The sequence below is a fragment of the Pipra filicauda genome, unplaced genomic scaffold (assembly GCF_003945595.2).
Source record: "Pipra filicauda isolate LSUMZ 115617 unplaced genomic scaffold, ASM394559v2 scaffold208_size1342795_pilon, whole genome shotgun sequence".
NCBI lineage: Eukaryota > Metazoa > Chordata > Aves > Passeriformes > Pipridae > Pipra > Pipra filicauda.
In genome coordinates this window covers 38,860-60,840 of record NW_024104319.1, presented here as the reverse complement: position 1 = coordinate 60,840, position 21,981 = coordinate 38,860, and the positions used below count along the sequence as shown (strand labels likewise).

The window sequence follows — 21,981 nt, the reverse complement described above, 5'->3', positions numbered from 1 at the left end:
TCTTGGCCTTGACAATAAAAAATATCGCTTTTCTGAAAGAAGTCTCGTTTCTCTCCTATAAAATTGTCAGCTTGCAGCCATTTTCCCTTTCAATGTTTTATAAATTGGATTTTTTCCTCCTAAAGAAAGGATGGCATGTGTTCTAATGGGAATAGATCGAAGTACAGATATTTCAGTTCCAAGAAGCAAATCTTGGCTTCTCAAACTATAGAATCCCCCTTTTCCCTGGCTTCAGTAGATTGCTTTCCTTAAAAAAATTGTGAATTTTCCCCAGGCATGGTTTAATTGAAAGCAAGTTAATTTCACTTCTCTTTCCCTTATAAATTGCTCCCGATAAGCGCAACAGAAGTGTACAGCAGGGTACAGCAGAAGTGGCAAGTCTTTTCCCTGCTCCTGTTTCAGGAAGTGTTGCTACTGTTTACACGTTTTCTTCCTCATTTATTGTCTTACTCGGATGCAGAGTGACGCACCCCTCTCCCCCTTAGGAACGGATACTCAGCACTTTTCCTGTAATTGAAGAGGTGAAACCCAATCTTGGCACATTTCCACTGTATCCCTAGAGTTTTGGTTGCTCTGCAGAGCAGTCAGCACTTAGCTCAGCTGGCTCTGACCTAATCCTTACTGCGATGCTAACGAAATGGAAACTCTTGGTGACATCAGATGGATGCTCAGAATTATTTTAGGTAGATGCAAAACATAAACACGTAACATCAAAATGCCTGAAAGTGTTTGCTTTTGCTATACCAGGGCGGTAGACAGCTGCTTTAATTAACTGGCCTACGAGCATAACCGTGTTAAAATTCAGTGCTACAGCATGGCCTTTCCAGGCTCTTGGGTTCTTCTGTTAATTACTAGAATTGTTTCAGTTAATTACAGAAATACAGGTAAACCCAGACGGTGCCATGACTCCGAGAGGTGAACGAGGGGGCACCTCATAGAAACACCACCGCCGGGGCCTGGCGCCCGCACGAGCGATGCCTCCGTGAGGCGTTTTCCCTACGCCCTCATCCTCCCCACGACTTAAGGGGAGTTCTCTGGAGGTGGTGCGGAAAACACAGCGGAGCGCCCCCGGAACGCTCGCTCGGCGGCCCGGGCGGCGGCCGGGAGGGTTTGGCGGCGCACCGAGGCGAAGGAGGGCGGGCGTGTCCGGGACGGCGGGGCCTGACGGCGGCCCCGGCTCCCCTCGGCCTCCGGAGTGCCTTCAGCACCCCTCGTCTGCCCCCAGCCCTCCGCTCGGCTCCCCTCGGCCCCCTGAGCCCACCTCGGCTCCCCGCATTACCCCGAGCCCCCTTCGTCTCCCGTCAGGCCCCCCAAGCCGCCTCAGCCCGCCGCGGAGATGGATGACGAACCCGAGCGGACCAAGCGCTGGGAAGGAGGCTACGAAAGAACATGGTGTGTTCGTCCCCGTTCCCCTCCCTCACCCTCACCTCAAGGGAGAGAAAAACCTCCCTTCCGCTCGCTAACACTCTGCTTTGCGTAGGGAAATTCTTAAAGAAGACGAATCCGGGTCGTTGAAAGCAACCATCGATGATATCCTCTTCAAGGCAAAGAGGAAAAGGTACTTTTTGTGACCACAAGCCTGCAGACAGCCCTGGCTTGATCATACTGAAAGTGGGCTTTTGTGTCCTTACCCCTTCATGCTTCCTGCCTACTGCTTATTGTGCTGTGAGAAATTGTAAAATGAACTTTTAACTTTAATCTAAGCACTGTGTGTGCAGGCTGGATACCCCAGGTGTATGCAAGCTGGAGGTCTTGATCTGATGGACCGCGGTGCAGAGCACTGCAGTTGCAATCTGCACAGCTTAGAGAAATCCTCCAGCACTTTTTTTAATACACAAATCATAGAATCATGGAATGGTTTGGGTTGGAAAGGACCTTAAAAAGTTCATCCAGTACCAGCCTGGCTGCTATGGGCAACACCTCCCACTAGACCAGGCTACTCAGAGCCCCATCCAACCTGGTCTTAAAAACTTCCAGACATGAGGTGTCTACAACTTCTCAGCTTCTGTGGGCAACCTGTGCCAGTGCCTCACCACCCCCATCATAAAAACATCTTTATATCTAATCTAAACCCACTCTGGTTTAGTTAAAAACATTGCCCTTTGTCCTATCACAACAGAAGCTGGCGTTTGGTATCATGGGACCAGATTTCCATTTCAAATTTCAGAAAAATTGCCAGAAAAAAATCTAACTTCTGCTTTATTTCAAGTTATGTTAAAACATTCAAATTTGGATAAAATTTTAAAGCTTCGTTAAACCTGGTTGTAACAAATAGTTTTTATTTGTTTTCTGAGAGAGAGGACAGGTCTGTGGCTGAGTTGTGGGATTTTTCAGTGTAAATAAGTGTCTGCAGTTTGTTACTGCTGCACATTTGGCAGAAGTCCAGTTTAGGTTTGGGCTTTTGGTTTAGGAGCCATTTCTTCACTTGCCTCTTACTTAAATTCTTCTGTGTTTTGTTAGACTCTATGAACACCATGGACAAGTTCGACTTGGAATGGTATCTTGATGTCTTCGCTCTCTTCTGTCCTCGGTCCAAAGCTACTTGACTAGAGCTGGTGTTCCTGCGCTGAAAGACAGTGTGAAAGACACAGACCTAACGTGCTTGAGACCAAACCTTGTGTTTCCCACCAGTTTTGTTTTTTTTTTTTTAAGCATTCTTTGTTCACTGGCAGGGTGAATGTGCAGCATGAGCATTCGGAGGTGGAGTTCAGAGGTTTGGCACAGGGGGTGTGTTTTGCAGTGGGAGCACCTGTACTCGCACTGTCCATTTCCCTTCACGTGAAAAACGGGTGTAACTGAAACGGCTTGTAAATAACAACCTTGCTTTAGTCCAGCACTAAGTTCTTCAGATGAAAACATGAAGGTTCCAGCTGTGCATGTGTTGCAGCTTATTGTGAGAGGAAAAGAGCAGTGTGCATTCTCCAAGAGAGGGGGTTTGGGTGTTTTTTTTTTTCATTTTGAAGGAAAAGTAGACAAATGTGTTACTTTTTCAGTTGATGTTGATTGCATGGCTCAATATTCTGAATTTTCCCAGTTTGAGGGAGGAATTAATGGCTTTTTAAAGTAAATGGAATAAGGAATTCAGTTCAGTATGTATTCTGTGAGTGATTTTCACTTATGGTGGAAATGCAGATGCGTCACCTTTATGTGGTTGTTGATGGATCAAGAACAATGGAGGACCAAGACTTAAAACCGAACAGACTTACTTGCACTTTGAAGGTATTTCTGGACTCAAAAATGTTCCCTTACTAAGCCACTGTTCCTTTATAAACCCAGTTACATTTTGCATTTAAAAGAATTGCAGTCTCCTGTCTGTGCATAGCCTCATCTTTCCTATCATCCCTGCTTTTTTCTCCCTTGATTCTCTTGCTAGTCTGTTATTTTCCTGTTTTTTGAATAATGTGACACTATTTTGCCATGCACATTTACTTCTGTACAGTAAAAGCACTTTATAAGGATATATTAGGGAAAGACGCTTTATGAAAAGTATGTGGAAATTAATTGTTGCCCATAATAAGGGGATGAAAGAAAAACAGACATGTTTTCATTGCACATCTAGAATTGTTTGTGTTTTTTTTCTTATAGTTGGGGTTTTTTTTATGAATTATGATTTGAAAGAGTGTTAGTCAGGACTTGAATTGGATTGGTGTTTCAGGCATGGGGGACTTGAACTGTACATATTGTACTATATGGTCTTCCCTAATAACACTGAAGCGTGAAATCCTGGGTTTTGGTGATTTTGTACAGATTGATGCTCTGTGGTGTGTTGGAAACCTGCATTTGAACCACTGGGAATCTGGAACTTGAACATACGACGTGAATAAAGTAAAAAGGGGACAAGTTTCTGAAATTTGCATTGCATTGGTAACATGGGATGAAGGAGAAGGGCTGGGGTGAAAGAAGAATAGAAAAGAATGTCTCATTCTCTTGTTTTGTTTTCCTCAGCTTTTTTTTTTCCATTAATGATACTAGATGTTTTGCAAGTATCACCTATTTAATGCATGGGGAAAAAAACTGTAATTAGTTCTTAACAGTCTTAACTTTTCTTTGTAGTTACTGGAATATTTTGTTGAAGAGTACTTTGACCAAAATCCCATTAGTCAGGTATGTACAACCATGCAAGAAACAAGTAATAGAAAGCTATTTTAGAAGGTAGTTTTAGTTTTAACAGTATCTAGTAAACTGTTCTCTGTTTATGTGTACCTTCCCATCCTGTCTAGTGAAACTCTTGTTTCTGCCTGAACTAATGAATATAAGAACCTGTCTGTTCTCTTATTCCTAGCGTCAATTCTGACATAGAAGACCTGATTATATTTTTTTCATGCACTTGGATTTTTCAAAGATTTCTTTTTGTGCAAAAGTACTGGAAATATGCAGTTTGTATTAACTGATGCATCGCATTGGGCTGCTGTTGTTACAGTTACAAGAACACTTGTATAGACTTGTATGGTTAAGTAATTCTGATCCATAAAGAAGTATTAGGCAAAATATAGCAAAAATATAAATCATCCTCTTTTAAAACTTGGTAAGAAAATTTTTGACTATTTTTTTTTCCTTTTCCAGATTGGCTTAATTGTAACCAAGAGTAAAAGAGCTGAAAAAATGACAGAACTCTCAGGTAGGGAGTTAGTTTTGGGTTTTGTGGGGTTTTGTTTGTTTGTTTATTTGTTTGGTTTTTGTTTGGTTGGTTTTTTTGTTGTTTTGGTTGTTTGGTGTTTTTTTGGTTGTTTTTGTGGTTTTTTTTTTTTAATTGGAGGTGTTTTTGTCTATTTCATTGATTTTACAAGTTCTACCTGATATGCTGCTGGAAGCGGTGTTAACATATTTTTAAAAGATTAATTATTGCAAATCGTCTGAAACCATAGTCTTTATTTTGATCTGTTTTGATCTAGATGTGGCACTGTGTGCTTTTTGCCATTGTCTTGTCCAGATTGCAGCTAAAACATGATTTGTTTCCCCTATAGTTAATTTTCTACCCGGTTTGTTAATTTTGTATGTTATGACCATACCTGTGTGTATGGTGAGATCTGATCAGATGTTAAAAGCAAGGTTTCTTTGGTTCCTGCCTGCTGTTAGAGCAATCTCTGTGGCTTCAGAGATAAAGCAGACTTCATTGAGGAAATCGAGGATGAATCAATCTTTGAACAGTTCTTTGAGGATAACAGAAGAAACTAAACTCTTTTTTTGCTGAAACACTTTGTGAGACACTTTGCGCTTATGTTGACCACTTAATGATACACAGCAGTGATTTTATTTTGTTGACTTCCTAAAGTTTCTAACAACTGGGTGCCTGTAGAGTAAATGTCTTTCTGTTAATATATTGGTTTATTGTTTTCTGCATTCTGATTGGCACATCAGTTTCGAACGAAAAATAGACAGTTTATTGTCACAGTTGAAAACTTGTTGTAAAGGTACACTTCATTGCATATGTACTTTAAATATTTCAATTCTTTTAACTTGTTATATCAATTGAATTGCTTGGGATTTTTTTTCACTTGCAGGAAACTCAAAAAAGCACGTAACTGCTCTGAAGAAAGCAGTGGATATGAACTGCAGTGGAGAGCCTTCTCTATATAATTCCCTAAATTTGGCCATGCAGACTTTAAAGTTAGTATTTACCTGGAGGTTTTTTTATTTCCTTAGTGATTGTGAATTTTTTGAGAGGCAGAGACAGAATTTTTTTCGGAGGAGCATCTTGCATCATGCTGACTTGAGTTTTTAATTATGTTCTCTTACAACACAAATAAGAAGTTAAATATGCTGGTCGTGCAGAAATTGATTTTTTAACACGAGATGCTTGTATTTAGAGATGTGCTGCTTATAAAATGCAACAGTATTTTAAAACCAAGTAGATGATTGTATGTAGATATTGTGATGAAAGACAATTTTTTTTTACTGGAGGGCTGAGGTATGGGAAAGGACAGAGTTAGGGGTTAATGATGAGAGAACAGGCAAAGAAGCAGCATTGAGTCACAGTAATCTTGTGGGAGTTTTGGCATTCTTTAGAAAGATAAATTTTCAGGTAGGATAGATTTAAAACAATTTTTTGCTGTGTGAGGTGTTGAGATGCATCCCAGTTTGGAAGACGGAACGAAAGATTATGGCTAGAAACACTTACAGAACAAAGTTAGTAGTCAGTGTCATAAAAAACTATTTGAATGACTAACTGGAAGAGAGTTTGCAACTAAGAACCAAAAGTAGTTAAGAGTAATGAATTTACACCTATAAATTTTTATTTTAAGAAGTCAGAAGACTTGCTGTAGTGTTGCTAGTTTGAAGGTAAATTTTCCCTGTGAGAGTGTGGATAAGGGATTCATTAGAGCAAACAGTTAGATAACAACTACACAGTCAAGTACTGGAAAGGTTTGGCTTATGGAAGGTGAAATTCTGGTGCTCAGAGAAGGATCATATTAGAATTTGTAGAGGACTTCATATTGTATCATCTTATGACTTCAGTGCATTGAAGTCCTTGTAGACATTATCATCCAAGTAGCTTAGTGTGCAGCAGTAAATTAACTATGTACTTTCCTTAGGCACATGCCAGGACATACAAGCAGAGAGATTTTGGTAGTCTTCAGCAGCCTGACGACATGTGATCCAGCCAACATCTATGATTTAATTAAGGTACAGAATTGTAGTTTGACTACTGCATTGAACATCCAAGCTATTAGAGTAAAACCAGACAATTGCAGTGTCATCACCAATTAATTTTCATTTAAGACTTTTTACTAGTTTTTGTTCTGCACATGAATTTGAGTATGCTTTCTTTTTCTATTTCAAGTGTTTAAAAGCAGTTAAGATCAGAGTATCTGTCATCGGCCTAAGTGCTGAAGTTCGAGTCTGTACAGTACTTGCCCGAGAAACTGGTGGTATGTATCTGAAGTTCAGTAGTTATATTACTAACACAGGTTTAAAATCAAAATTAAGTAACTGTTTTATAAATTCATTAATGCATTTTGATATTTAAGGATGAATATTTTCCATTGTGCTGGCAGAAAATTCAAGGGTTTCCCAAATCTATGAAATACACAGTAGTAAGTGAAATTATTATGAGCTGGTAGCTGCAGCTCTAAAGAGAAGAAATAGATATATTTTCAAAACTAGTGTTCCACGTATTAAGCTATGTGATGTGGAACTTAAGCAATGTAACGTGTTAATATTAATTGCTGCAGTGGTAACTTTTACAATATCATTACTACAGTGTAATGTTGGGGAAAAAAGCTATGGGCCTTCATGTCTGATTTAACATTCTGGTGTTACCAAATTCACAACTTGTCAGTTTCAGTAGCATTAGCAGGGCTAGTTTTTAGGAACAGGTTTGGATAAATTACTTTTTCTACTTAATTTGTTTTCTGTCATTTGGAGTGTACGTTTGTATTCTCAGCTGTTCATAACCTGCAAGTAAGGCATTTATTTCTTTGCGACAGGAACATACCACGTGATTTTAGATGAAAGTCATTTTAAGGAACTGCTGATGCATCATGTTAGTCCTCCACCTGCCAGTTCGAGTTCTGAGTGTTCCCTTATTCGAATGGGTATGGTACAGTTTTGTTAAACTCCGGGCACAAGATCTGCTCTGTCTTTTTACTTCTTTGCATCTTCTGTGTTAAAGCCTTACAAATAGTAATAAGCTTAATAAAGACATTGCAGAATTGTGTTTTTTTTTTTTTTATTTTGACTTGTATTTTGCTAAAGAAATACAAGTTTTCTTGATGTTGTTCCTGCAAAGTAGTCAGCTTTAAATAAAACTAACAATTAAAAAAGAGAAATTATTCAACAGAAGTTGGGAATAATAAGGTGGAATGATATTGCTTGTAGAGTGATTGTTATAAATGTACTACTTAGAAATGAAGGATGAAAAATTATTTTGTTTCTCCCTATTTTTTCCCTGCAGAAGGCAACTGTCATAACTATTAATTGATTGTGAGAGCCATATGTTTAGCCATGTAGTACATATTTGTTAGGAGCACTGTTGTGGTGTTCTTTCAGCAAGTAGATTAGGTGCCTTTTCTTCTCCTGATGTGTTTCTCAATAAATTTAAGCTTGGAGTTAAACCAAAATAGGAACTATAATGCCACAAAGTAGAGCATTGAGTTCTCACTTTCATCCACCCCTTTCACAGAGAGACATGTATGTATTTTTATGTGTAGATATAAATACTGAAGAGGTTTACTTGTTATAGGTAAAGCCTGAGGAGCAGTTGGGAGAGCCAACTGTCCATTTGTCATGAGCTGTAAAAAATAAGTGGTAGAAAGAAAGGTGTCTGTTACAGTCTCCATAAAATGCTGTAGTGTCATCTGTTGTACACTGCACTTGGAAGGTGAATATAGGCTTGGTGTCTGCATATATAAAAATATCTTCCCCTTAATTAGAAACCATTGTTTAAGTGAACATTCGTGTGGTGCTTATTCTGCTTTCCTACCATTGCATATAGTTTTCTTTTTCACTGTTCTTCAGAAATGGGGTTCCAGGAGCTTCAGTTAATACAAAGTCTACGAAAAGACATTTTTTCAGTTGGGGAAAGTATGCTGAGGGATATGTGAATGTAGGTAGAGACCTTTAGGGAGAATTTGATACCTAGTAAGAGTGTATTATTTCTACTGTAATAACAAACAAGAAGGAGATAGGCCTTAATATTTAGAATAGTCTTTGAACTTCTCCACTAAAGTGTGAGACTGACACATTACTTGCATGTGTAAAATTGTTAATATGGGCTATTTTTCTCTTCAGGTTTTCCTCAGCATACTATTGCTTCCCTGTCTGATCAGGATGCAAAGCCTTCCTTTAGCATGGTGTAAGTAGAGTTAATTAGAATTCAGTGAGCTGATAAGAATTCAGTATCAGTTAGTCATATATTTAGAAAATCTTTACAGTGAAAATATTGCAAAATAACATGAAAAAATAGCAAGCAATGGCTTGTGACTTCTCAGCAGATATTTTATTTTCATTTGCACATCCTGTATGCGACCATAGTTACCTCTGTTAAATATGCTTTTTAAACTTTGCATTTAAATTTTTGGAAGATGGTAAATGGTGCTTAGTTGTGTTATACGATAATTAGGGCAAAAGGGTGCTACAAGGTGCTAAAGTAATTACTGCCAATTTTATGTGCAGTTCTTCATTTAGGTACTATTATCATTATAAAAGATTATTATTAGGATGAAGGGTATTATCTGAATAAAGTACTTTTTTATGTATTTCCTAATGTAACTTTAAAGGGAAGCTTAAAATATAGGCCTTATTTGATTACTGTATCTGAGCTCTTCTTAATGAAAAGAATCATAGTTTTCAGGGCTGATATGGGAGCCTGAATTCTCAGAAGGAAACAGTGTCTGCTCTTTGAAAGAATAAGTACACTACCATGCAGCTTACTGTCTATACAGAATATTTTTGTGCCAAAGTAGGAATAGGAATGCAGTTGTCACTCATAACTTTACTTTTTAAAGGTGCATTGGCGCCTTTATGTGAGAAAATTTGGTCTTTGTTCTGTTCTTGTGGAAAAATGTGGTTACTGATACCTCCTCGTGTCAGATGCTTTCTGACACACATGGAACTGTTGCGTGCAATCTACTGAAACTTTTAAAATTATTTGTTGTGAAAACTGTGTAATATTTGTAGTTAATGTAGTAGTATGGTGTTACCTCTTAGGTACTGAATTGTTTCTTTCTACTGTAGGCAATTGGAAAACAACAGTGAGCCCAGTCTCACACTGGGTGGGTATTTTTGTCCCCAGTGCAGAGCCAAATACTGTGAGCTTCCTGTGGAATGCAAAATCTGTGGTAAGTAGCAAGAAGAGGCGAGTGGATGAAGTAGGAGTTAGTGGTAAGAGAGTTAAGGGGTAGAAAAATTCGATTATACTTAGGAATTAAAAGCAGCTCTGCTTTTAGGGTCCTGCATTCCTGTGACCTGGGATGCCAACTTCGTACGAGGGATGTTTCAGGATATACCTGCAACAGGAAACCTGTATCATATCCCCTGGTGTAATGTTATAAACTAAAAACCCTAAAGCAAAGCAGGGAAGAAGGGTGATCCATATGTGAATGGTAATTTCTCAAGAATCCAGATTTAACAGACACACCAATGTTCCAGGCTCCTCAGTGCAAGGCTGTGGAGATAGAATGCTTTGGAGTAAAAAGGCAGAAGACCTCCCACCTCCAGGAGTATGTGAATGGAAGATTTCCAAGTAGACCCCAAGGCCAGGCTGCACAGCGACACATGACAGGCTGTAGAGTTGTAAATGGAAGCCCTTCGGTGTTGCAAATGTTAATGGACTGTGCAACCAATGATTCCTCCCCCTCTTGCCCTTAGTGAGGGTGGGAGGGAGGATTAGCATGTTTTATAGTATTAATACCGTGAGTGGTGCTGTCCTGTTAGCTTCTACTGGCGTATGACTAAAACGTGATAGGTATTACCAAGATGTGTGTATTTGGCAAGAGGATGAATAATTACAGTTTTGGGTCACTTTATCCTATTTTAATTTCACGTTTTTCATACAAGCATGTTGGGTTCCAGCAAGGGAATAGTGTAAAAGAGAAATCCTGTATCAGCAGTGGATTCTCCACAGCTGCAGGGATCAGGCAGAACAAGAGCTCAGATGCTTACACTGCATGTGAATGAGTGGTGGAGATGTTTGTGCCAGCCCAAGCCCCAGCTAACCTGTTCTCGTGGTCTGACCCCAGCTGGCAACTCAGCCCCACACAGCCACTCAATCCCTGGTGGGATGGGGGAGGCAACTGGAAGATTAAAAGTGAGAAAATCATGGGTTGAGATAAGACAGTGTAATATATACAGGAAAAGCTGTACATGCAAGCCAAGCAAAATAAGTAATTAATTCACCACTTCCCATTGGCAGAATCTCCAGGAAAGCAGAGCTCCATCATGGGTAACAGTGAGGGGAGAAGATAAATAGCATCTCTCTGAATGTTCTCCCCTTTCCACCTTCATCCAGCTTTATAGGCTGAGCATGATGCCATGTAATGTGGGATATCCCTTTCTTCTGTTGGGGGATTGACTGGCATCCTGGCTGTTTCCCCTCCCAACTCCTTGTGCACCCCCAGTCCTACTCACTGGTAGGGTGAGAAGCAGAAAGGGCCTTGGCTCTGTGCAAGCACTGCTCAGCAGTAAGGAAAACAATCCTATTCCCAGAACAAATCCAAAACACAGCCATTTGGTTGTTAATGTGAAGAAAATTAACTGTTAAAACCAACAGACCTGTGTTAGCTGAAACAGGACTATGGTGTGCTTTTGGCAGTATTACAGGAGGCTGGAGTAGAGCATTTTAGTGATGTGATACAGCAGAGCCATCATTGCCAAAGAGGAGCTTCCTAACTTGACCACTATGCATTGTAAATGTACTTCTAAAGACAGAGTTAAACCTTTTCAGTAGAAATTTGAGTAATTTGCTTGTTCTTTATGTTTGGATTTAAATCTGGAAAGGATCACAGCTTTGGCTTTTAGAAGCTAACGGAACAAATAATTTTAATTTTTTAAATTCCTGAAAGCTTTGAACCACTGAGTAGTTTAAAATATTTTTTTTTTCCTTTTGACTGTATTTTATACAGAAAAGATTTTCAGTAAGTTCTCTCTTGTAATAATTTTGATGTCTCTTTATTTGCAGGTCTTACACTAGTGTCTGCACCTCACCTGGCTCGGTCATACCATCACTTGTTTCCTTTGGATGCTTTTCAGGAAGTTCCACTGGAAGAATACAAGGGGGAACGGTATGCAAATTATATTTATGATAATGAGTTTACTTGTGGATTCTGTAATTTTTTTGTCACCAAAGTAAGAATAGCTGGCAGCAGCTACTTTGCTGATGGAGACACTGAATGTTTGTGTAGTTTTGGGCACCTCTGGCATTAAGAAATATTTGTAGTTCCCATCAACAGTTATATCTATGAGTTCAGTTGAATAGCTGAAATAATTACCATGAATTGTTGCTATGTATAAGATATTTTTTAAACACTGATTGACTCTTTTTTCAGTTAAAATAACACAGTTTTGCTTTCAGGTATTGTCAAGGCTGTCAGGGAGAAATGAAAGATCAAAATGTGAGTATGTTGAGCTGAATTGGAATTTGCATTGAGGGTTTGAGAAGCAGAGGTGATCCTTTAGTCATCTTAAGACCACGAAAATATTTGTGGATGTTTATGTCATGGTTAACTGGTGTTCTGTGATAAAGAGCCACGTTTTTTAGACTGCAAAGTCTATAAAAGTGTGGGAAGGGATTTCCTAGGAAGCTGCATAAAGAAGCTTCCACTCTTAGCCATGTGGAAGCATCTACAATGACCTGAGCTCAGCCCTGTGGATATACTTGCTGTTAGAAACTTTAAGTTCAGTGTTTCAGAGTTTCAGTGATGTTAGCAACACAGTCTGTTTACACTGTCTTCATGACACAACTGTTGCCCTACTGCAGTGCTATGATGGTGATAATTTTTTTAAATTTGACTTGTTTTTCTATCCTTTCCACACAGGTTTACATATGTAAAGTGTGTCAGAATGCATTTTGTGTGGAATGCGACCTGTTTGTCCATGATTCTCTGCACTGCTGTCCTGGCTGTATTCACGAGCATCCTGCTCCCATATCTATATGACACCATGTCTTTGAGAAATTGTTTTATTTATGTCACTCTTGCATGAATTTTTTTTGTTCAGACATTTTATTTTTTTTATTCAGACAGTTTTGTTTATTCAGGCATTATTTTAACTGACACATCTCAGAACAACAAGATGGTTAAAGAGGGATGATGTGCTGGTTTAAAGGTAAACCAGCAGGGGAAATGAACTCAACTCAAAAGAGAGATTATAAATCAGAATAACAATTTAATAAAATAATACAATAAGTACAATTATACAGACAAACAATTGGTTTTAACCCACAAAACCCAAATATATAACCCAGCACCCTGGGGCATGAACAGAGTGGTGTTCCTTGGGCCCCCTGAGTCCAAAGGAAAAGGAGAGGGGAAAACCTGTTGGTGAGAGTGCTGTTGCAGTCTGGTCAAGAGTGGTGATTGCAGTCCGGTCGAGAGTGATGGTTGCAGTCTGGTTGAAAAGTGGTGGTTGCAGTCCAGTATAGGGTGGTGGTCTCAGTCTGGTTGAGAGTGGTGGCCTGCAGTCTTCCTCTGGATCCCACGAGTGGTTAAAAAGGTCCCAAGACTCCAAGATTATATATCCTGCAGTTCAGGCAGGAATGTCCAGTACCTCCCTCAGGGCGGGGGGTTCCTCAATGGGTGTGAGGACAAGAACAACTCCTATCTCGAAGGCCTCTTAACACCTAGTTTATAGCCTGAGGAGTCAGGCTCTATGGTCATCATCATCATGGCTGGGCTTCGCGAACGAAGATTTGGGAAGGCTCTAACCACATTTGTTACGGGCACGTTGGTGACTTATGAGGCCAATACGTTACAGACATATCCGATTGCAAAAGGCACAGCAGAAAGGCTCCTTAGGTGGTATATTCTGCAGGGCACGATTCTTTCTGCGTTGTCTTTTCTCCTCAAGGGTGATCCTGCGTGTGTTCTCAAAGGCATCAGCTGCGTTATAGATGGTGTGTCTCCAGATCTCCTGATTGGAGGCCAGAGTAGACCAGTTATGGTGATCAATATGGCCAAGGCCGAGATGTTGTTTCAGGGAGTCCTTGTATCTTTTCTTCGGGTCTCCTCTCTTGCGGCAGCCAGTGGCAAGTTCACCATAGAGCAGGATCTTAGGGAGGTGGTGGTCCTTCATCCTGGAGAGGTGCCCTGCCCATCGCAGCTGTGTTCTCAATAACATGGCTTCTATAGAGGCTCTATGGACAGATAGTGTAAATGGTTCATTGATAACAGTTTCTGGGAAATGGCATGGAAGGCTATAGAATACACAGTTTTGGGTTACACCCATCCAGTGATGAACTGGTCCCAGCTGTCCTAACTAGGACAGATGGGCTCAGTATTGAAGAGAGATGCTATTTGGTTCTGAGGCTTCAGTGAATTGACAGAACTACACGTTTTCTTCTCTCCTGGGCTAAACCCCCAGAGCAACAGACAGTAAGGTGGGTGGAGAAGGGGAAGCGTGTGGTCTTATCTGAACATCAAAAGAATAGAATTGAGACTAACGCAAAACTCTTGTCATGTGCTACACCTCAGGAAGAGGTTACAGGTGCAGTGTCTGAAGCAGTAGGTCATACCTGGTTTTCTTGTCATCTTATGATTGTAAACACATCAGTGACTGAGTTACTCTGGATGTATATGAAATATGACTTGATTTTTTTAAAGGGTGAGCTTTGTCGTCAGGTTAGAAATGGCAGTATAATCACTGAGTCTTAAAACTGCAAACAAGCAAAAAAAATCGAACCTCTATCTTAAGTTAGTTCCCTGTTTTTCATGCTCACCACATACAAACAATGCACACTACATTTCAGTTCTCACAGGCAGTTTTAAAGTCTGTTAAATATGAAAATTCTCAATTGTGAACATAGCTCTTTCTGTGCTTTTTCTACCATTTACGCCTGCAGGCTGGATAGAAGGCAGTCATTCTCTTGGGTTGGCAGAAAAGTGATTGTTCACTTGCATTTCATTTTGTGCTTAGTCAGACAATCCCTATGAAGCCTTCGTGCTATGCCTATTACTGTAAGAGTGTCCTTAAAAACTAGCAGAAAAAGGACATAGCCCTGGGGTTTAGTGGGGTCTAGGAGGCCATTCCAAGCCAAACTAATGCCCTGAGCAGCTGGCTCTTAGATGTTCTGATGCTGGTGACAGTGTCTTGAGACATTTTTTTCTGGTAATATTTTCATCTTTGCATTCAGCAGTTCCTAATGGAAAAAAAGGTTTTGTCTGAACACTTCAAATCCATTCTAGCTTTTTCTCTTACTAGATACCAAAATAACATACTCCTACACAGTTTCTATTTCTGAAAGCAAAAGCTGTGTATGAAGTTGTGGGCCTATACTCCATTACCTGCTTGTGGTCACAGCAATAATTTGGTTTGTACTTTTCTACCATTCTCGTTGGAAGAGCAGTTCAAACCAGCTCCTGAAAAATCGCTACTGGGGCAGTATTTCCCTGATGCATGAAGAATTTCAGCTGTGTACTGTGTATTTAAAACAGCATGGAGGGAATTTTCCCATCACCAGTTCTCTTTTTTGGCATTCACTGGCTGTCAGGTCTTCTTTGCTTCTGGGAAGCTCCAACCTTCTTAATTCTCATTATATCCCTATTTACTGGATCTGCCACAAGATAAGTTAGTCAGTGAGGTTATTAGCAGGCCTGTTAGAAATTCTTGGTAGTTCTTGAAGATGTTGCGTAAAAGGTTTTGGACACAAAGCATTGAGGAAGAGACAAAAGACCAAAATATTCCGTGGTGGGACTGAGGACACAACTGCGGCAGTAAGTTCAAGACTGGAGTGTGCTGCCGTTTGGAGTGCAGGGGACTTCAGAAAGGTGAGTGCCTTCACTTTCCTTCCACTTTATACTTTCCTTGCAGGAATAACAGTTGCCATCTGTAATAATGATCATAACTAATATCCAAGACTGGAAGTGCTAATAATATATTAAAATATGAGTGAAAAGGAGTTGACAAGAGGAGCAGGTGGATGATCGAAGGAGGCTGTGACCCCATGGAGAGCCTGCACCTGTAGCAAGCTCCTGGCAGGATCTATGGCCCTATGGAGAGAAGAGTCCTTTCTGGAGCAGGTTTGCTGGCAGAACTTGTGACCTTGTGGAGGACCCATGCTGGAGCACCCTATTAAAGGACTGCACTCCATGGAAGGGAGAGGGCAGTTGTGCCTCTTCAGCAATGAACAGTTGCTGAACAGATGATTTCGAAGCTTTGCATCACTGCAATCAATCTTAATTTACTTCAGCTAGACAATGAAGAAAACACCTTCAAAGTAGCTTAGCTAAGTTATGGTTAAGTTTTTCTCTTTTTTCTTAATTTGTGGGAAAACTGATTCTCTCTGACACTTGACCACAGAAGGAGGAGGAAGTGAACGCAGTAAAGTTGAGGCCTGTATTTCCCTGAAAAGCAAATCACTGGCTTTAACTAAATTACTGCCTAGTTTTGTGCCTACAGCCTCTGCTCTGCAAGAGTAGAATTGTAGACCAGAATTCAGCCCTACATGGTAAGTGATGTCCATAATTAGCATTACGTTTCAGAGAGTCTGCTTTTTCTAATTTATTTTTAGTAATGGTACTCAGGAAAAGGCAACACAGCAAGACTTCCTGATATATTCCAGCCATTCATCCAACCAATAAAAGTCTACAGAAGCTAAAAATAAAACCACCTCAAAGCAAACCACAAAGTTTGAAAAGTAGAACTTTATTAACAAGCACTTGAAACAAGAAATTAGTCTTTCTGAATAAAGCTGTCATATTCATGATTCTAATCAGACCCATAAGATGTCTCTGTTAATACGACAGTACAGTTTTCCAGTCTGTTACAGTGGGCACTGTAACACATTCCTGCCACAGCTCTCTCTTTTGTAAAAGAATATTCCATAATCAATGGTTCTGGTGCTGTCATTCAGACAAAACGTCTGAGGAATACAAGAGGTGTTAGGATGAGAGGTAAATGAAATCTATCACGTGGGATCAAAAAGGTTAAATCTATCATGTGGTAAGAAAACTTGAAATTGTCTCAAGGGAAGTAAAAATACTTTGTTGCTGCAGTCCTTGCTAAATACATTTGACTGGAGGGCTTAAAGAAATGGCTCATTTCAATGTACATTTACTTACTAGTAAATGAAGTTACTGAAGGTATTTCTTTACTCATTAACAGGGGCAGCTCAGTGTTAAGAAAACATGACTAATTGTCTTGATAGAATTCTGTTCTTCACCATCAACCATCAGTTGGTGATACAGTGACATACACCTCTCAGTGGGAAAGATTTGTACCTGGCTTAAAAAAAGAAGCAAAAATTAGTATAGAATAGCTTTTTCCTTTAAACACACAAAGAAGAATTACTCAACTACACAGAAATTACATGTTGTCAAGGAAAATCAGAAAACAAGTCCTGAAGAGAATATAGTTTTGTTTTATAAGGAAGTGAACAATACACAGCAGAATTCTGCAGAAAGTATTTCAAATAAAAGCATGGGCACTGAAGTAACGAGAAGAGAACTGCTCAATAATATCAAACTCAAATGTTGATCTTGTCCTGGAAACAGTTTAGCTACACATCTACTGGCTATGTAAGGAAACACAGATGAAAAAACTGCATTTCACTTACAACCCTTTGTTTCCAAAACAGCCCACTACTAACTATTCATAATTCAAATAAGATGTACTGTTAATCCTGATGAAGAGAGAGATACTGTAGTTAAAACTATCATCAGAGCAATAAATACTTTCCTTCATTTTAGCTGAGAAAATACTATTCCACATCTGCTAAGCAAAGAAGGGATTAACACTGGCAGAAGCAGTCTTTGTAGAGAGCTGTAAGAGCAGATGGAGGTCCCAAAGCTCATGGGATTTTGAAGAGAATTCAAAACAAGTGGATTTTCATTTACCGCAAAGTTGTGATACTTACAATCCTTCAGAACAACGATGACATTCGGTCATTTCGCATGCGTCTGTCTCTCCAGTGCTGCTTCCATTCGACTTTGTTTTAAACCCTACAGGATACAATTTAGGAAAATCTTGGTTTTGCTAACATGGAAATAAAAACCTTAGTTGCAGAACAAAAATATTTCCGAACAATCTTTTTCGGTCCTTCACAAATCACGAATAGCTTTTAACTCTCCGTGGAAAGCAGAACAGGCAGTTTAAAAAAAAGAGAGAAGCCAAACTACAATGTTCTTTATAATCAACTGCTCTACAGAATAATTTCAAATATGTATTTCTTGTTCAATTGTAAGTAGATTAAAGCAATCCACAATTACATATAATCTGAAACAAGAAATTCCCAAACTAGTCTTTTGAAGATATCCTGTGGCATCAAACCCTCCCTTTCCAGCTTCCTCAGTGCAACTCTTGACATCATTTTCTTTCTTCGTAAGTGTACAGAGGAAAATATGAATCAATAATACAAGTCACAGATTTTCACAACTACGCTGACAGCTTCTGCTGGGCCTCCACAACCAGATGAAACAAATACTTACAAAAAGTCTCTGCAGAAATGCCAAATCTGATCTTAAATGTGATACTACCACTCAAAGAAAATACATAGAAGACTACTGAATAATAAACATATTAACTCCACCTGGCTACAAAACCAGAACTGGTTGTTTCAGAATGGCTATATGGCAGTGGTTATAAAAGTACCTCATGGAACCAACCCCTCCAGTGGAACAAAGTACTACGACAACATTGAATATATATATATATATATATATATATATATATATATATATATATGTGACTCCTACTCAGTGACAACAATACTTATACAATACAAAACATCCTTAAATGTAGCAATTGTAGATTAGTATAAGAGATCTAAAAAACACCCCTCCCTATCTAACCTTTTGCTGCAAACAGCAGCAGCAACAGGAACACAAAATTATGACGACACTTCAAAACCAGAGTGGCACGTACCAGGTAATATCCAGTGTGATAACCACTCATGTACCAGGCTATCAACATGCTCCCCAATGCTTCGTCATCCTCAGGAGAGTCTGGCCTCATAGGTGGTGGAGGAGGAATCAACTAAGAAATCACAAAGGAAATGTCTTCGTTTCAATAGGGTGTATCCCAGGTTAGAGAGTGACCAATTCTAAAAGGTTAAAACATAAAACTGGAAAATAGGAACATATCCTTGATATGTTCTCTGAAAAGGAGTCAAATAAGATGATGCTTTCTGAACATATGTAATTTCCATAGCCTAGGAGAAACAGGATTCCTGTAGCTTGTACACAAATTGTTATTAGGGGGAAATATTATCTGCTTCAGGGAAATCCTGTTGATTTAAGGTATAGTTTCTTCAAATAATTTTCCCCTTGATATTCTTACCAACAGCTTCACTGCCACAAAAATGAGTGCAAATCAGACCTTGTGCGTTAGATTATTGCAATATTTGTAACTGAATGTGCTCACACGTGAAAATACAGACTCTAACAAATGTGTTCTAAAAACACAGGCAGTGAGCACATTCAGTGAGAAAACCTGAGATCACCAGCACCTTTCTTCCTCATTCTCTCATCACTTACCGGTGGTCCTGCTGGGAAAGGTGGTGGCCAGCAAGATAAAAATGATGGTGGTGTCTTGCATTTTGATCCAGGCTACATGGAAAAAAAAAATGGAGCAGTACAAATTAAAAAGGAAATTGGAGTATTAGGATTTTACTTAGGAGAATTGTGTGAAGCAATTCACATGCCTTAAATTTAAGGCAACACACCCCAGCAACTTAATGAAAATACACCCAGTAGTTATTTCTGTGGCACATTCCATGACTGGAAAAGTACAGCTTGCATTACACGTGTCACTGAGGTAAACAGGGCTGAAACAGGGCTCTAGTTAATACAGGCATTTTTAAAAAGTTTTTCCTAAATGGAAGTCAGTCGTTGCACTCTCACAGAAAGAAACATATCTAATATGCACACAGGCAAACAGATAATTTCTCTGCTCCTGTGTGGCTGGGGGCACAAGCTGACTAAATTCCATTACACTGGTGAACGTCTTAAAAAGATCTTAGATACAAATCTATTGATATGAAGGAAAAAAGATAAAATAAAACCTTATAAAGAAATTTTGCCCAAACAGTAATATTTAGAAAACATAATGCTGAGTTCAACTACACTATTACTTAAGGCTCCTACACCACAGGAGAATTTAAGGGTGTATCAATATCCCATCCCTCATAATTCAGTAGAGAAGCTACAGCTTAAAGGTTCTGTGACATGTGGACATCAGTTTTGACGCCTTCAAAGTCCCATGTTGTGAAACATACCAATTGGCTAGAAAAAGTGAATTATTAAAACATCAACAGCACTATCATTAACAGCACTGGCACAGTCCAGGGAAAAAACTTCCCTCTTCTAAGTTACATGGCAACAGTGAAGCAAGTGTTACCTAGGCAGCAGAAGGCTTTCCTCACTAGACTGCAACTCTGTGAAAGGGCTATGCTGTAGCCAGATTATCACAAAATGGCAAACCAACAGATTCTAACATGCATATCTGTACATCCCTTCCAAAATGCTGTCAACTGAATTCTACAAAATGATAAATATAATGCTATACTCCCAGTATTCACTACAATACCAGGGTTAACAGCGGTATGTGAATTATTTCAGATAAGGTTGAGCTTACTCTTCCCAGGCCTGGGACTGGTGGTGGTGGTGGTGGTGTAGGAAATCGCAGGTTTTGAGGGGAGAATCTTGCTTTTGTGCAGTTGTTTTTGTTTCGAGGTGACTGGGAAGATTTTTCACTCTCATCTGTTGAATATGGAGTCTCATTTTCATTCTAGAAGATCAAGACATTTTTAGGAAATGCACTAAAGAGGAGTTCACAGATAACAGTTTTAGTGTGAAAAGGCTTGGAAGTCCCATTCACATCCTTCCCTCTCTCTAGCCCTCCCAGTCCTACTCAGGAATGATTTTATAATCTCACAACTTTATCTCCTCACCATTTTAGCTATGTTATTTTTCACTGGTGAATTTCTTGTTGTCCCCTCCCTTTCTTCCATACTGAGTTCAAGAACTAAAGGGACACTTTCATTCCTTCCATCAGCTTGTGTCTGTTTACAACAGAATCGTGTATCGATTCTCTCTGAACACCAGCAGTGCCACCGGAAACACTAAGAGAAGCTGATTGTCCCGTTTTCTCTTTCCTTTACAAAAGAATCAAAAGGCGTTCCTCACCTCCCCAGAATTCCCTGTCCCATTTACTGTTTCATCGCTGGCTGAAGGAAGTATATCAGACAGGTTCTGCTCCTCCTGATTTCCATATCCCGTGTAAGTAACAACACACGTGCCTCTCTTCTGGTTGATGGAGGCAATAGTTGCCAGGTAGCATCTACCATCCTCAGACCAAACAGCAATGCAACTGTCACCAACTTTCCACTGCAAACAGAAGCAAGAGAAGCGTGTCCATACCTACGCCGACAATCAGAGAAAAGGTGCCTTTTCCTAAATTACTTTTTGTCCCAGCCAGGAGAAAGATGACACCCACCTACAGTGCGGGTTTTTTTGTATTTAGTGGAATTGCTCAATGTAACATATAAGTAAGGTTTATAAATTATCACCCCCACCCCAAAATGTTACTCCCAAGGTGAAGAAGCTGCTTCTGAGTACCGTAGAGAAGTACAACATGCAGTACAAGCACGACTGGCATGTACAGGCGAGCTGACCTGTTTCAAAGGCGCTGTGTTGCTCTTCTTTCTATTTCTGTTCTTTTTATGGTTTTTTCTCTTTATCGCCATGCACTTCTCCTGCTTGTCGGAAGGCTCCGAGCACTCCCCATTCTTTAAGGCATTCTTCGGTAAAAGAAAGGGGGAAAACAATAAACGCCAATCCACCGGCCTCAGCCCCAGCGTGCGGCCACGGCCGCGCCGACCCCCTTACCTTGAAGGAGGCCACCGCCTTGTCGTAGGCCTTGATGAGGGCCGTGTCGTCCCAGATGTCCGAGTCGTCGCTCTGCGGAGGGCACAGAACGGAGGGTTAGCGCGGTGTCCCGGCCCCGCTCCCGCCCCCGCTCCCGCCGCGCTCCCCACCTGCCCGGTGCCGCGCCGGAACAGCACCGCGTCCGCCATGGCCGCGCGTGCGCCCCGGTTCCGGCCGCGCGTGCGCCCCGGTTCCGGCCGCGCGTCCCGCGCCGGGCGCGGCCCCTTCCCGTGTGCGGTGCCCGCCGGGATCGGCCACCGCCTCCTGCGCCGGGAGGGGACGGGGGCGGGGGCGGGGACCGGGGCGGGGACACGCACCGCCGCAGGTCTGAACCCAGTAGCAGCCAGCAGAGGAATTGCTGCTGTATCCAGTGCTGGGCTCCTCAGGGCGAGAAAGACAAGGAGAGGTTGGAGAGGGTCCAGCAAAGGACCAGAAAGATGATTAGAGGTCTGGAGCATCTCTCTTA

The 21,981-nt window shown here is 40.4% G+C and overlaps 2 protein-coding genes across 4 annotated transcripts; one reads left to right on the top strand and one right to left on the bottom strand.

Moving 5' to 3' along the window:
• The first annotated feature begins 1,044 nt into the window (after positions 1 to 1,044).
• On the top strand, positions 1,045 to 16,363 carry LOC113983394 (general transcription factor IIH subunit 2). Of its 2 annotated transcripts, none has more exons than XM_039380945.1 (15): positions 1,045 to 1,392; positions 1,481 to 1,558; positions 2,461 to 2,497; positions 3,133 to 3,219; positions 4,054 to 4,104; positions 4,564 to 4,618; positions 5,502 to 5,607; positions 6,534 to 6,624; positions 6,782 to 6,869; positions 7,428 to 7,535; positions 8,731 to 8,794; positions 9,676 to 9,779; positions 11,618 to 11,720; positions 12,011 to 12,050; positions 15,463 to 16,363. In XM_039380945.1, exons 1-15 carry the CDS (start codon positions 1,337 to 1,339, stop codon positions 15,466 to 15,468), a joined length of 1,074 nt encoding a protein of 357 aa, XP_039236879.1. In that variant the 5' UTR covers positions 1,045 to 1,336; the 3' UTR covers positions 15,469 to 16,363. The 2 variants fall into 2 exon arrangements, with proteins under 2 accessions (XP_039236879.1, XP_027568251.1); XM_027712450.2 differs by lacking the exon at positions 15,463 to 16,363 and adding an exon at positions 12,474 to 12,811 and having other exon boundaries at positions 1,047 to 1,392.
• On the bottom strand, positions 16,277 to 21,733 carry LOC113983397 (survival of motor neuron protein-like). Of its 2 annotated transcripts, none has more exons than XM_039380946.1 (9): positions 21,626 to 21,733; positions 21,477 to 21,548; positions 21,263 to 21,388; positions 20,775 to 20,975; positions 20,224 to 20,376; positions 19,125 to 19,196; positions 18,514 to 18,624; positions 17,507 to 17,591; positions 16,277 to 16,871 (listed from the first exon to the last, which is right to left on the bottom strand). In XM_039380946.1, the coding sequence occupies exons 1-8, from the start codon at positions 21,662 to 21,664 to the stop codon at positions 17,535 to 17,537; spliced, it is 831 nt and encodes a 276-aa protein (XP_039236880.1). In that variant the 5' UTR covers positions 21,665 to 21,733; the 3' UTR covers positions 16,277 to 16,871; positions 17,507 to 17,534. The 2 variants fall into 2 exon arrangements, with proteins under 2 accessions (XP_039236880.1, XP_027568264.1); XM_027712463.2 differs by having other exon boundaries at positions 16,277 to 16,875; positions 21,626 to 21,732.
• Positions 21,734 to 21,981: the final 248 nt, after the last annotated feature.

Coding starts and splice junctions, on each gene's coding strand:
- LOC113983397 (XM_039380946.1), bottom strand. CDS start 21,664: ATGGCGGACGCGGTGCTGTTCCGGCGCGGCACCGGGCAG. Junction 21,389..21,476: donor AGGCGGTGGCCTCCTTCAAG/GTAAGGGGGTCG, acceptor CTTTTACCGAAG/AATGCCTTAAAGAATGGGGA. Junction 20,976..21,262: donor ACACAGCGCCTTTGAAACAG/GTCAGCTCGCCT, acceptor TTCTGTTTGCAG/TGGAAAGTTGGTGACAGTTG.
- LOC113983394 (XM_027712450.2), top strand. CDS start 1,337: ATGGATGACGAACCCGAGCGGACCAAGCGCTGGGAAGGAGGCTACGAA. Junction 5,608..6,533: donor TTGGCCATGCAGACTTTAAA/GTTAGTATTTAC, acceptor TACTTTCCTTAG/GCACATGCCAGGACATACAA. Junction 7,536..8,730: donor GTGTTCCCTTATTCGAATGG/GTATGGTACAGT, acceptor TTTTCTCTTCAG/GTTTTCCTCAGCATACTATT.